Raw genomic sequence first — 13,337 nt, forward strand, 5'->3', positions numbered from 1 at the left:
GCTCTGTGCTGACTGCCAGCTCGGAGCCTGGAGCCTGTTTCAGTCTGTGACTCCCTCTCTCTCTGACCCTCCCCTGCTCACGCTGTCTCTCTCTCTCCTAGAAATAAAAACATTTTAAAAATTTAAAATAAAATAAAGAGGTAAAAATAATAAATTTTTTGATGAAATCCTGGGAGTGAGGAGTAGGTCTGAATCCAGGATGACCATTCTAACTTGGATGGTAGGTAAGGAGACGGGATGCAAGGTACAAAGTTATAGTGAAGGTAAGTCTTAAGAACTATGAGAACACAGAAGTAGTGATTTGGTCTACTAGATTTTAAATAAAATCTAGACTGGAAAACTAGATTTGAGATCATTTTTAGATTATCATTAAATCTCCGGGAGTGAATGCAAACACCCAGGAGGAGGGTGTATGGGGGAACAAAGGCCAAGAACTGAACCAGGAGAATCCCAACAGTGAGGACTGGACAGAGAAGGGATTCAAATGAAAATATTGTTACAACATACCTGCCTTAGAGCAAACAATGTTGAAAATGGACTTAAGAAGAATGTGGTGATCAAACTTTCTGTACAGAAACATTGTAGCAGATGGAAATGTGGAAGAAACCAGTGGCAAAAAGACCTGTTTAGAAAACTACAGGGATGCCTGGGTAGTTCAGTCAGTTACGTGTCCAACTTTGGCTCAGGTCATGATATCAAGGTCCGTGAGTTTAAGCCCTACATCAGGCTCTGCTGTCATCACAGAGCCCACTTCTTATCCTCTGTCCCCTTCTCTCTCTGCTCCTTCCACCCCCAACTCATACACAGTGTCTCAAAAATAACTAAGAAAACCCCAAAAAACTAAGAAAACTATTACAGTAACGGGGATGCAGTCAAGACACTTCAAAGCAATGGTCAGACTTGGAAACAAATACCATGAGGTGTGAGGGAGCAGGAGAGTTGATGTCTGCTTAAGAGACTGTGCGCAAGGTGACCCATTAAAAGAGGACGGTATTAGTTGTCCACAAACCTCACATGTGTAAGAGAAATCAGCAATTCTGATCTTTACAATTGATGGATATTGAACTTGTCTTTTCAAAATTCCCTCATTTCAAACGCTGGACATTCATAATAGATTGTATTCTAGTTGTCAAGAGGTACGTGGGCTGAAATATATGAGTGACTACTTTCATTTCTAGAATAAACATAGCCATAGAGATTTGGATCCAGGTTGTATCACTTACTTCATAATGGCAATTATATACTGAAGGCAAATTAGGAAAAGTATTCATGATTAGGCTGATTTCCTTAGAAATAAGTGGAACTAAGAAGCATGACAAGGTATTACTAACTATCCAGCTCTTGTTCTACAAGGTCCCTTCCCGACTCCATGATCTGCCACAGTTCCAGAAATGCATATCCCACTTCTTGACATTCTTTCTTCTCCTCATCCATAGGATCGCTTACCACTGTAAACTTTAAACTAAAGGAGAAAAAAATTCCATTAAACTCAGTACTACTATACCCTACGGCTTAAAATACATATATATAAGGATAAAAGTAATCATAAATGATACAGTGTTTGCCCTTAATCACTTTTCCCTTGCCTCCATTTTATAAGACCGTAATGGCAGAAGAGTAAGGAGTTGTATATTTTAAAAACAATAGACCTGAAGAAGAGAGAACTAAGACTCCAGATAATTAGTTACCAAGTTGACTCAAAACTGTTGAGACAGAATGCCTTTCAAGATAGTTCACAACACTGATAAAAGATCTGATGTGGGCAGTGAAGGTATTTGCACAAAGGCAAACATTATAGAAGAAGTTAAGAAGAGTTTTTAGATTTTTAAATAACAGAAAAGTTGGGTACCAAGCCCAAACAAAGGAAAACTTAAGGAGTACACTTTTACAAAACATATAGTTTTGTAACCTGTATTCCTTCGGAGTTGTAAGTCTGGAAACAGCACTCTGGAGGGCATACACCACGGTGCCTCACAGGCAGTGAGTAAACAGCAGTCTTTGTTACCGTGACTTGGCTTAGCAAAGAATGATAGTCAATTCTAGAAACTAGTACCTATTCAATTATTTGAGATAAAAACCATGCATAAATTCACTATTTTAACTATTTTAAAGTGTACAATTGTGTTCTAGTAAAACCATCTTGTTGCCCAACCGTCACCACTATCTAATCCAGGCCATGCTCATCCCCACAAGAGGAAATCCAAGAGCCACCAAGCAGCCGTGTCCGGTTCTCCCCTCAGCTCCAGGAGACCACAAATCCACTCTCTATCTCTCTGTCTTTGCCTATTCTGGACATTCTGTATCCCTATTAATTTTTTTATTTATTTTTATTTTTTTAAAAAATGTTTTATTTATTTCTAGGAGAGAGAGAGAGAGACAGCGTGAGCAGGGGAGGGTCAGAGAGAGAGGGAATCACAGACTGAAACAGGCTCCAAGCTCTGAGCTGGCAGTCAGCACAGAGCCCGACGAGGGGCTCGAACCCACGAACCGCGAGATCATGACCTAAGCGAAAGTCGGACGCTTAACCGACTAAGCCACCCAGGGGCCCCTCCCTATTAATTTTTTAAAAGGAAATACTGGTGGCTAATAGTGCTAAAGGATAGGACTAAGGCTAAAAATTCAAGCTCTTAAAATCACAGCTAAATATGATTCAGCTAAAAAGAACAACTTGCAAAAATGACACATTCTTTTTATTTTTTTCTTAAGCTCTACACCCAACATGGGGCTTGAGCTCATGACCTTGAGATCAAGAGTTGTGAGATGCCTGCCAGGCGCCCCCAAAAATGATACATTCTTAGCCCATTAAGCAATAGTCATTGGTGATGATGTTTCTGTATCCTTACTGATATACAGAAGGGATAATGCTGACTCCCGACCCCAATTTTCCCAGGAAAGTGATGGTAACCGGCATTACTACATACAGGGGACAATACCAAGTGCTTTAGACAAACTATGTTATTTCAATTGTATCCTCAAAGGAGCCTTCAAGTTAAATAAAATTCAACAACCAGAGAGCTAGTAAGCAGAAGAGTCAGGATTCAAAACCAGATCTGTCTGGCTACAAAGCTAATGTTCTGTCCACTGCCCAACATGAGCAAAAATAAAGGTAAAATCAATCGAAATCTAAAATCGAGTAGAAAAATGCGTACAAAAAGAAAAGAAAGAGGCTACCACTGCGAGGCAATGAAGGGAGGGAGTATTCTAAGAATGCTGAGAGAAAAAAAAGAATGAAATAGCTAAATTTAACATTGATGCAAAAGGGAAACGACCAAAATGCTTTCCATTCCCAAAAGTTACCAGTGAGCTGCTGTTTAAGTCCACCATGACACTGAAATCAGACTGTTTATTTCAATGGCTCCTTTGTCAGGCCTTTCTATAACTAACTAGAGACAAAGTAAATGCAAATTAAACAAATTTATTGGGCTAAAACACCAGCCCTGTATTATTTCCTACCCACATACTTGAAAACGAGGCAGCATTGCTAGGTCTTGCCAAAAAACAAAAAAACCCAAAACAGATGCCCACTTAAATCTGAATTTCAAATTTCAGCTAAACTATGCATAATTTTCTTAGTATAAGTATGTCCTGTGCATTTCATCTGGAACCTCTAAATGGAGGTTCATACAAAGAACAAGGACACCTTCCTAAAATTAATACTAGGCCTAAGATTTATGTCAGTTACATCAAGATAATCCGGTAAAGAAATGATTTAAATAATGTAAATATAAAATTAATATTATAAAGACATAATATCTGGTAAGCTAGCAATGGTACTATGTTTGTGAAAAATGAATCAGATTTTCTGAGAATGTCAAAGTGTCTTATCCAGGGGCTCCTGGGTGGCTCAGGAGGTTGAACATCTGACTCTTGATCTCAGCTCAGGTCATGATCCCAGGGTCATGGGATCAAGCCCCTCATCAGGCTCTGTGGTGAGCCTGGAGCCTGCTTGAGATTCTGTCTTTCTCTTCCTCTGCCCTTCTCCCCTGCTCATGCTCACTCACTCTCTTTAAAAGAAAAAACATAAAAAACGGATAGTTCAAAAAAAAAAAAAAAGGTTTTGTTCATTCCACATAGGGCACTGTTAGTACTCAAGTAATTGCTGCCACAAAAATAGTGCTTCTCGGGGGCTGGCATGGCTGAGAAATGAATTCAACCTATGAGATTATATAATTTATCAGGTAGTCAAAACCTAAATTAGACTCAAGTAGATTAAAAAAAATCACTGAGTAAATTAATATGAAAGAAGTTATTACAATATACAACGTCAGCACAACACTCCTGAACTCTTGAGTGGATAAGATCTCCCTCCTTTCAAAGTGGAAAGCAGATGCTTACTGTCCTTGTTCGGGATCTTGTCCAGTCAGCATGGCGAACAGAAATTGCCTTCGGCCTTTTTGCTCCAGTGGGTCCAGGTCTATCTCTGTATTAAGGATAACAAGTGGAAAAAGTAAAGAATCATGTACGGTTGCTATTTGGGCACTAAAACTTTCATAAGAGGTATATGTAAAACAGATATAAAAACGAGGTTGGCAGGGGCGCCTGGGTGGCTCAGATGGTTAAGTGTCCGACTTCAGCATAGGTCATGATCTCACAATTTGTGAGTTTGAGCCTCGTGTTGGGCTCTGTGCTGACAGCTCAGAGTGTGGAGCCTGCTTCAGATTCTGTGTCTCTCTCTGCCCCTCCCCCACTTGGACACTGTCTCTCTCTCTCTCTCAAAAATAAGTAAATAAATAAATAAACATTAAAAAAATTTCTTTAATTCAAAAATAAAAGAGAGGTTGGCATGCTGAGGCTCTTGGGTCTGCTACCTGTTCTCGTAAATAAAGTTTTACTGAATACAGCCAAGGCCTATTCGTTCCTATATTATTTATGGCTGGCTTCCCCATGACAACAGAGTCGGAAAGCTGTGACAGAGACCACTTGGCCCACAAAGCCTAAAATATTTACTATCTGGGCCTTTAAGAAAAAGTCTGCCGACCCTGATATAAAGGATGCCGTATGATCTGCACTGAAAGCTGTTCTGCCATGTGCTAAGATAAATGTGCTCCCATCACTCTATAGCTGGAAGAATCCTAGGAGACTGACTTTTTAAAATATTTATTTATTTTGAGAGAGAGAAAGAGTGTGCGTGCGCATGCACACGCACGCACGCACACACACACACACACACACGAGTTGGGGAGGGGCAGAGAGAGAGGGAGAGAGAGAAAGAATCCCAAGCAGGTTCCATACAGCCAGCACAGAGCCTGACACTGGGCTTGATCCCATGAACCATGAGATCATGACCTGAGCTGAAATCAAAACTGACTGAACCACCCAGGCACCCCAAGGAGATTGATTTTTTAGGGCTATGTAGAGATTTGAGTTTTGTAGCAGGTTCAACTCAAGGTGCTGGTCTCAACCCCCTTCTGCCCTTCCTCCTCATTTGTATACAGGGATGCTACAGCCTCAAATACGTTGGCTTAGGTTTTCCAGCCTCTATTTTAGCGAGGTTTAATTCAGTTCTGGCTACTCTGCTGTGGGAAACATACTTAACAGGCTCAAATGGGAGGTATTCTTCCTTGCCCTGGCAGCCATTAAGAGGGACATGGTCACCAAAAGGATCGAAGACAGACACTAGGATGATCAAAAGCAAGATAAGAACCCTGAGAGTATCACTTATCCTCAGCCCTGGACTGCGCCTCTCCAGAATTCATTTTATACAAGAAATAAACTTCTACCTCATATAAGGGCAGGATATACTTTAAAAAAATGAATAGAGAACAACAAACAGCTGTCAGAAATTTAAAGTAAATATTCAATGACTGGAAGATAAAATAAAAGATATTTGAGGGGGCACCTGCCTGGCTCAGTTGGTAGAGACTCTTGATCTCAGGGTCGTGAGTTTGAGCCCCACAACCCTGGGTGTAGAGATTACTTAAGAATAAAATCTTTTAAAATAATTAAAGAAACTTCCCAAGAATAGAAGGAAAAAGCAGAGGTAGAATTATAGGAAGAAAATGAGAAAATTAGAGGATCAGTTTGGAAGATCCAAAACTCTACTAAGAAAATGAGAAAATGCTGGGGTCAAAATCATCAAAGAAATGCAATAAAATTTCCCAGAACTAAAAGCCACAAGCTTCCAGACTCAAAGAGCCTCTTGAAGGCTAGAACAATTACAAGAAAAATATACATATTATTCTGAAGTTTAAGAACACTAACGATAAAGATAAAATCTTATGGGTAGGTAGCAGTAGTTTTCATACAAAGGTTAGGCTCTTGGCCTGGATCTAGAAGACCATGGACCAACTGCTCTGAAATTCTGAATAAAAATGTTTTCAAAATAGATTTCTATACTTGGCCTAATTATCAATTGAACATACATGTAGACTAAAGAGATTACATGCATGATGGTCTCAAAATATTTCCTTCCAATGTACTTTTTCTTTAAAAGCTACTAGAAAATATCATTAAAATGTAAAAGTGTGGGCATCTGGGTTACTCAGTTGGTTTAGTGTCCAACTGTGACTCAGATTATGATCTCGTGGGTTTTGAGTTTGAGCCCCGCATCAAGGCTCTGTGCTATCAGCACAGAGCCTGGAGCCTGCTTCAGATTCTGTGTCTCCCTCTCTCCCTCCCCCTCCCCCACACACTCTGTCTCTCCCTCAAAAATAAACATTTTTTAAAAAAGTTTTAATGTTTATTTGATTTTGAGAGACAGAGCATGAGCAGGGGAGGGGCAGAGAGCAAGAGGGAGACACAGAATCCAAAGCAGGCTCCAGGCTCTGAACTGTCAGCACAGAGCACTACGTGGAGCTTGAACCCACAAACGGCGAGATCATGACCCGAGCTAAAGTCAGACGCTCAACCAACTGAGCCACCCAGGCGCCCCCAAAAATAAACAAACTTAAAAAAACTATAAAAGTGAATCAGAGGATGACACAGGACCCAGGAAACAAGAAACTCAGTATAGGGTATAATTAAATCAAATTCTTCAAATGGCAGCAGTAGCATAATAGTTGAACAGTGGGCTGAAGAGAGGTCTTCAAGGAAAAGAAAATTGATACCTTATTTGATAGGTTTGATTATTTGAAAACTTGGAAAGACTGTTGGAGGATGTGAAAAGAACTAGAGTAGGCATAAATAAATTAAAGCAAGTGAAATATTGACACAAAATAATAAACAAGAAAGGAAATATAACTATGGCATACCACATGGCTCTGCAAGAATTCATATCCATAATATTAAGACTGGATTAAATGAAAGTTATGGTCCAACTACATGGGAGGAAGGGGACATGGGTGTAAGAGAGAGAAATTTAATGTGCCAAGACAAGAAGTCAGGAGATAATACCTAAAATTGGTGAGTCAGGAACTTTAAATAGAAACATTCCCAAGACACATGGAATTAAATAACAAGAAATAGCAGAAAAAGGGAAAAGTGGTGTGGTGGACCAGAGAGGGTAGTGAGGATGACAGAGAGCGGTTTGTGGAGAAGGGATGGAAAAAGGAACTATTTGCTGTCTTCTCTTCTAAAAAAAAAGAAAAAAGAATGGTTTAGTTTTAATTAAAAATCTTTCGAGGCCTATTTGTGGGGCGCCTGAGTAGCTCAGTCAGTTAAGGGTCTGACTCTTGATTTTAGCTCAGGTCATGATCTCATGTATGTGAGATGCTGCTTAAGAGTCTCATGTGCACCCTTTGCCCCTCTTCAACTCATGCCCTCTCTCTTTCTCTCCTAGGCAGATAGATAGATAGATAGATAGATAGATAGATAGATAGATAGATAGATAAAAATAAAAATAAAACTAAGCCACTGTTCCCTTTAAAAAAAAATTCCTAGGCCCATTTGATTTTTTATTTTTTAAGTAGGCTCCATGCCCTGCACAGAACCAAAAGTGGGGCTTGAATTCACAATCCTAGGATTAAGACCTGAGCTGAGATCAAGAGTCAGACACTTAACCAACTGAGCCACCCGGGCACCCCATTTGGTATTTTATTTTTTTTTATTTTTTAAATTTTTTTTATTTTTTATTTTTTTCCCATTTGGTATTTTAAAATCATATGCATAACCCCACTTATCTCGATTGATCGATCATCCAAACAAAATCAACAAAGAAAACAGTAGCTTTGAGTGACACATTGGACCAGATGGATTTAACAGGTATATTCAGAGCATTCTCTCCTAAAACAACAGAATACACATTCTTTTCAAGTGTATGTACACCAGTCTCCATAGTAGGCCACAAAACAAGTCAAACAAATTCAGAAAGACTAAGTCATACCATGCATCTTTTCTGACCACAATACTATGGAAATCAACCACAAGAAAAAATCTGCAAAGAGCACAAATACATGGAGGTTAAATAACATGCTACTAAATAATGAATGGGTTAACCAAGAAATCAGAGAGGAAATTTAAAAATACATGTAGGGACTCCTGGATGCTCAGTCGATTGAGCGTCCGACTTCAGCTCAGGTCATGATCTTGTGGCTCACAAGTTCGAGCCCCATGTCAGGCTCTGTGCTGACAGCTCAGAGCCTGGAGCTGCTTCCAATTCTGTGTCTCCCTCTCTCTCTGCTGCTATCCTGCTCACACACTCTCTCTCTCTCAAAAACAAGTAAATATTAACAAAACCCCTAACATTATATGTAAAGGAGCCAGAAAAAGAACAAAATTCAGAACCAGTAGAAGGAAGGAAATAATAAAGATTAAGGCAAAAATTAAAGAACTAGAAACTGAAAAAAACCAATAGAACAGATCAATAAACAAAGAGCTGGTTCTTTGAAAAGATGAACAAAATTGATAAACGTTAGCCAGACTCATAAAAAAAAAAAAAAACGCAAATAAACAAAATCAGAACTGAAAGAGGAGAAAAAACAACCAACACCACAGAAATACAAAGGATTGGAAAAGAATATTATGAAAAATTATATGCCAACAAATTAGACAACCTAGAAGAAATGGACAAATTCCTAGAAACATAACTTCCCAAAACTGATTCAGGAAGAACTTGAAAATTTGAGAAAAACTGATTACCAGCAATGAGCTTGAATCAATAATCAAAAAACTCCCGATAGATAAAAGTTCAGGACCAAATAACTTCACAGGTGAATTCTACCAAACATTTAAAGAAGAGTTAATACCTATACTTCCTAAACTATTCCAAAAAATAGAAGAGGAAGGAAAACTTCAAAATTCATTCTATGAGGCCAGAATTACCCTGATATCAAAACCAGATAAAGACATTACAAAAAAAGAGAACTATAGGCCAATATATCTGATAAGCATAATTGCATCCTCAACAAAATATTGGCAAAACAAACCCAGCAATACATTTAAAAAGATCATTCACGATGATCAAGTGGGATTTCCTTCTAGGATACCAGGGTTATTCAATATTTGCAAATCAATCAATGTGATACATCACACCAATAAAAGAAAGGATAAAGATCAATGATCATTTCAATAGATGCAGAAAAAGCATTTGACAAAGTACAATATCCATTCATCATAAAACCCCTCAACAAAACGGTTTTAGAGGGAACATTCCTCAACATAATAAAGGCCATATGTGGAAAACTCACAGTTAACATTACACTCAATGGTGAAAAACTGAGAGTTTTCCCTTTAAGACCAGGAACAAGACAAGAATGTCCACTCCCACCACTTTTATTCACCATAGTACTGGAAGTCCACAGCAATCAGACAAGAAAAAGCAGTAAAAAGCATCCAAATTGATAAAGAAGTGAACCTTTCGCTATTTGCAAATGACATGATACTGTAACTAGAAAACCCTAAAGATTCCACCAAAAAATTACTAGAACTGATAAATGAATTTGGTAAGGTCACAGGATACAAAATCAATGTACAGAAATCTGTTGTTTTTCCATACATTAATGAAGCAACAGAAAGAAAAATTAAGAAAGCAATCCTATGTACAACTGTACCAAAAACAATAAAATACCTAGGAATAAGCTTACCCAAGGAGGCAAAAGACCTGTACTCTGAAAACTATAAAACACTGATGAAAGAAATTGAAAACCACAAAAACAAGTGGAAAGAATTGGAAAATATTCCATGTTCACTGACTGGAAGAACAAGTATTGTTAAAATGTCCATACTGCCCAAAGCAATCCACAGATTATGCAATACATATCAAAATACCATCAGCATTATTCACAGAAATAGAACGAACAGCCATAAAATTTGTATGGAACCACAAAAGACCACAAAGAGGCCAAATGACCTTGAAAAAGAAAAACAAAGCTGGAGGTATCACAATCTCCCAGATTTCAAGATACACTACAAAGCTATAGTAAACAAATGAGCATGGTACTGGCATAAAAACAGACGTATAGATCAATGGAACATAATAGAAAGCCCAGAAACAAACAAATGATTATATGGTTGATGAATCTTTGACAAAGGAGGCAAGAATACGCAATGGGAAAAAGAGTCTCTTCAACAGATGGTGCTGGGAAAACTGGACGGCTACATGCAAAAGAATGAAACTGGACTTGCTTACATCATACTCAAAAATAAATTCAAAGTGGAGTAAGGACCTAAAGGTGAGATCTGAAACTAACTATCCTAGAAGAGAGTACAGGCAGCAATTTTTCTGACATTGACCAGAGTGACATTTTTCTAGATAGAGTCTCCTAAGGCCAGTGAAATAAAATAAAAAATTAACTACTGGAAGTACATCAAAATAAAAAGCCTCTGCACAGCAAGGGAAATATTCAACAAAACTAAAAGGCAACCTACTGAATGGGAGAAAACATTTGCAAATGACATATCCGGTACAGGGTTAGTGTCTGAAATTTATAAAGAACTCAATCAACTCAACACCCAAAAAACAAAAAATCTAAAAAAAATGCAAAGACACAAACATTTCTGCAGAGTACAGATACAGATGGTCAAAAGACACATGGAAAGATGCTCAAAAACACTCATTATCAGGAGAATGTGAAAAGCCACAGTGAGAGGGCATCTGGGTGGCTCTGTGGGTTAAGCATCTGACTTTGGCTCGGGTCATGATCTCACAGTTTGTGAGTTCAAGCCCCATGTCGGGCACTCTGCTTCTACCATGGAGCTACTTCAGATCCTCTTTCTCTCTCTGCCCCTCTTCCACTCAAACACACGTGCTCTCTCTCCCTCTCTCTCAAAAATAAATAGACATTAAAAAAAGAACCACAGTGATAAAGCACCTCATACCTGTCAGAATGGCTAAAATAAAAAAATACAAGAAACAAGTGTTGGCAAGGATGTGGAGAAAAAGGAACCCTTGTGCACTGTTGGTGGGAATGCAAACTGGTGCAGCCACTGTAGGCGGATCTAGAGAGTATGATGCTAAGCCAAATATGTCAGTCAGAGAAATACAAATACCACGTGATTTCACTTATGTGTGGAATTTAGGAAGCAAAACAAACAAATGGAAAAAAAGAGACAAACCAATAAATCAGACTCTTAAGTATAAAGAACAAACAGATGGTTACCTGAGGGGAGGTGGTTGGGAGGAAGAGTGAAACAGGTGAAGGGGACTAAGAGTACACTCATCATGATGAACGCTGAGTAACGTATACAACTGTTGAATCAGTATGTTGTACACCTAAAACTAATATAACACTGTATGTTAACTAACTATACTGGAATTAAAATGGAAAACGTAAGGGACGCCTGGGTGGCTCAGTCAGTTAAGTCGACTTCAGCCTCAGGTCATGATCTCACAGTTTGTGGGTTCAAGCCCCGTGTCAGGCTCTGTGCTGACAGCTCAGAGCCTGGAACCTGCTGCAGAGTCTATGTCTCCCTCTCTCTCTCTCTGCCCTCCTGTTCTCATGCTGTCTCTCTCAAAAATAAAATAAACATTAAAAAAAATTTACCAGAAAACTTAATTTAAAAAAATAATAAAAGGAGCACCTGGGTAGCTCAGTTGGTTAAGCATCTGACTTTGGCTCAGGTCATGATCTCATGGTTCATGAGCTTGAGCCCCGCTTTGGATGAGCATGAGCCCCATTTCCAGTGAACCTGGCTCCTCTCTCTCTCCCCTTCTCTCTCTGTCTGCCCCTCATGGGATTCTCTTTCTCTGTCCTCTCTCTGCCCCTCGCTCATTTGCACCCTCTCTCTCTCTCTCTCAAAATAAATGTCTAAAAAAATAATAAAAAGGGGCTCTTGGGTGGCTCAGTCAGTTGAGCATCCAACTCTTGATCTCAGCTCAGGTCATGATCTCATGGTTCATGGGATCAAGCCCCATGTCAGGCTCTGCGCTGACAGCATGGAGCCTGCCTAGTATTCTCTCTCTCCCCTATTTGCCCCCTCCTGTCTGACTTCAAAAAAAATAAACATTACCAAAATTATTTTAAATAAAACCCCCCAAAATTAGTAAACCCATATGGACGTACCACTTTGATAAATGAGAGAGAAGGGAATGGTTGCGCGAACCCCACTGGAGGTGCAGAGTAGTTCTGGCCCCTCAGACCCCCTCCCGGCCAACCACAGGGGCTGCCTCACCTTTGCTGAAGTGAAAGTGGATCTCTTCTCCCACCCTTGGTTTCCTCAGGGATACTGGAGTCTCCGTCTCTGACAAGGGGAGGTCGTAGAACTTGTACTCTACATATACCTGTTTTACATTCTCATCACACATCACTTCAGCCTCTGGGTAGAAGGCCAGGGAGACAATTTCGATGCACATCTTCTCTGACCCCTGACAAGGAAAATATTTCCTGTAGGTTAGTGATGTTCCAAGTGTTCATACTCCAATTAACACACTGCTCTCTCAGTCTCCATCACAGACACATTCCATCTAACATAGCCCAGAATCACAGCTGCTGTTCAGAACTTCCTGCACCACCAAATACATGCCCCAAAACAGGCCGTCAGACCAGCCTGCCCTCTCACAGTCACGCTGGTACTTTCGGCCCCACTTCAAAGTTGCTGCCACAGCCACTGTCCTCTCCTTTGATTATCCTTGTATCCATTTTTGCATCAGGGACACCAGTGCAGGGCTGACATCTCTCTGGTTTCAAAAAGTAAGCCGAGGACAACATTAAGTCCTCCCTTTCCAAGGTGTGGCAGCAAGTCATGTCATGATACCAGTGAGGAGTCAATCTGGGATGGCCCAGACCAGCCACAGTTCTCCTTCATCACCTGTGAGAACTCTCCCGTCTCTAGGTTGCCAGGCCAGTGCCCTCACACCTCCAGAGATCTACTGCCACTCCTATCTTTTCTTCTCTTAGGAAGCAAGCAAAACACAACTCCTGGGCCTTCTCCAAGGAAGCTCAGAAGGCAATGTTTCTTTCCTTCTTTCCTTCCTTCCTTCCTTCCTTCCTTCCTTTCTTTCTTTCTTTCTTTCTTTCTTTCTT

At 39.7% G+C, this 13,337-nt stretch overlaps 1 protein-coding gene across 4 annotated transcripts in view; it reads right to left on the minus strand.

The window, feature by feature from the left end:
• The window catches only part of RPGRIP1 (RPGR interacting protein 1), an 85,643-nt gene that overhangs the window by 1,310 nt on the left and 70,996 nt on the right, over positions 1 to 13,337 (minus strand). For all 4 annotated transcript variants that reach the window (XM_039245257.1, XM_039245256.1, XM_039245255.1 and 1 more), the window contains 3 exons: positions 12,487 to 12,679; positions 4,336 to 4,420; positions 1,332 to 1,462 (listed from right to left, as the gene is read on the minus strand). In XM_039245257.1, coding sequence (XP_039101188.1) covers positions 1,332 to 1,462; positions 4,336 to 4,420; positions 12,487 to 12,679 — 409 coding nt within the window. The remainder of the gene's footprint in view (positions 1 to 1,331; positions 1,463 to 4,335; positions 4,421 to 12,486; positions 12,680 to 13,337) is intronic.

This window comes from Hyaena hyaena, unplaced genomic scaffold (genome assembly GCF_003009895.1).
Source record: "Hyaena hyaena isolate Hyena2069 unplaced genomic scaffold, ASM300989v1 scaffold_256, whole genome shotgun sequence".
In the NCBI taxonomy this organism is placed as follows: Eukaryota; Metazoa; Chordata; class Mammalia; order Carnivora; family Hyaenidae; genus Hyaena; species Hyaena hyaena.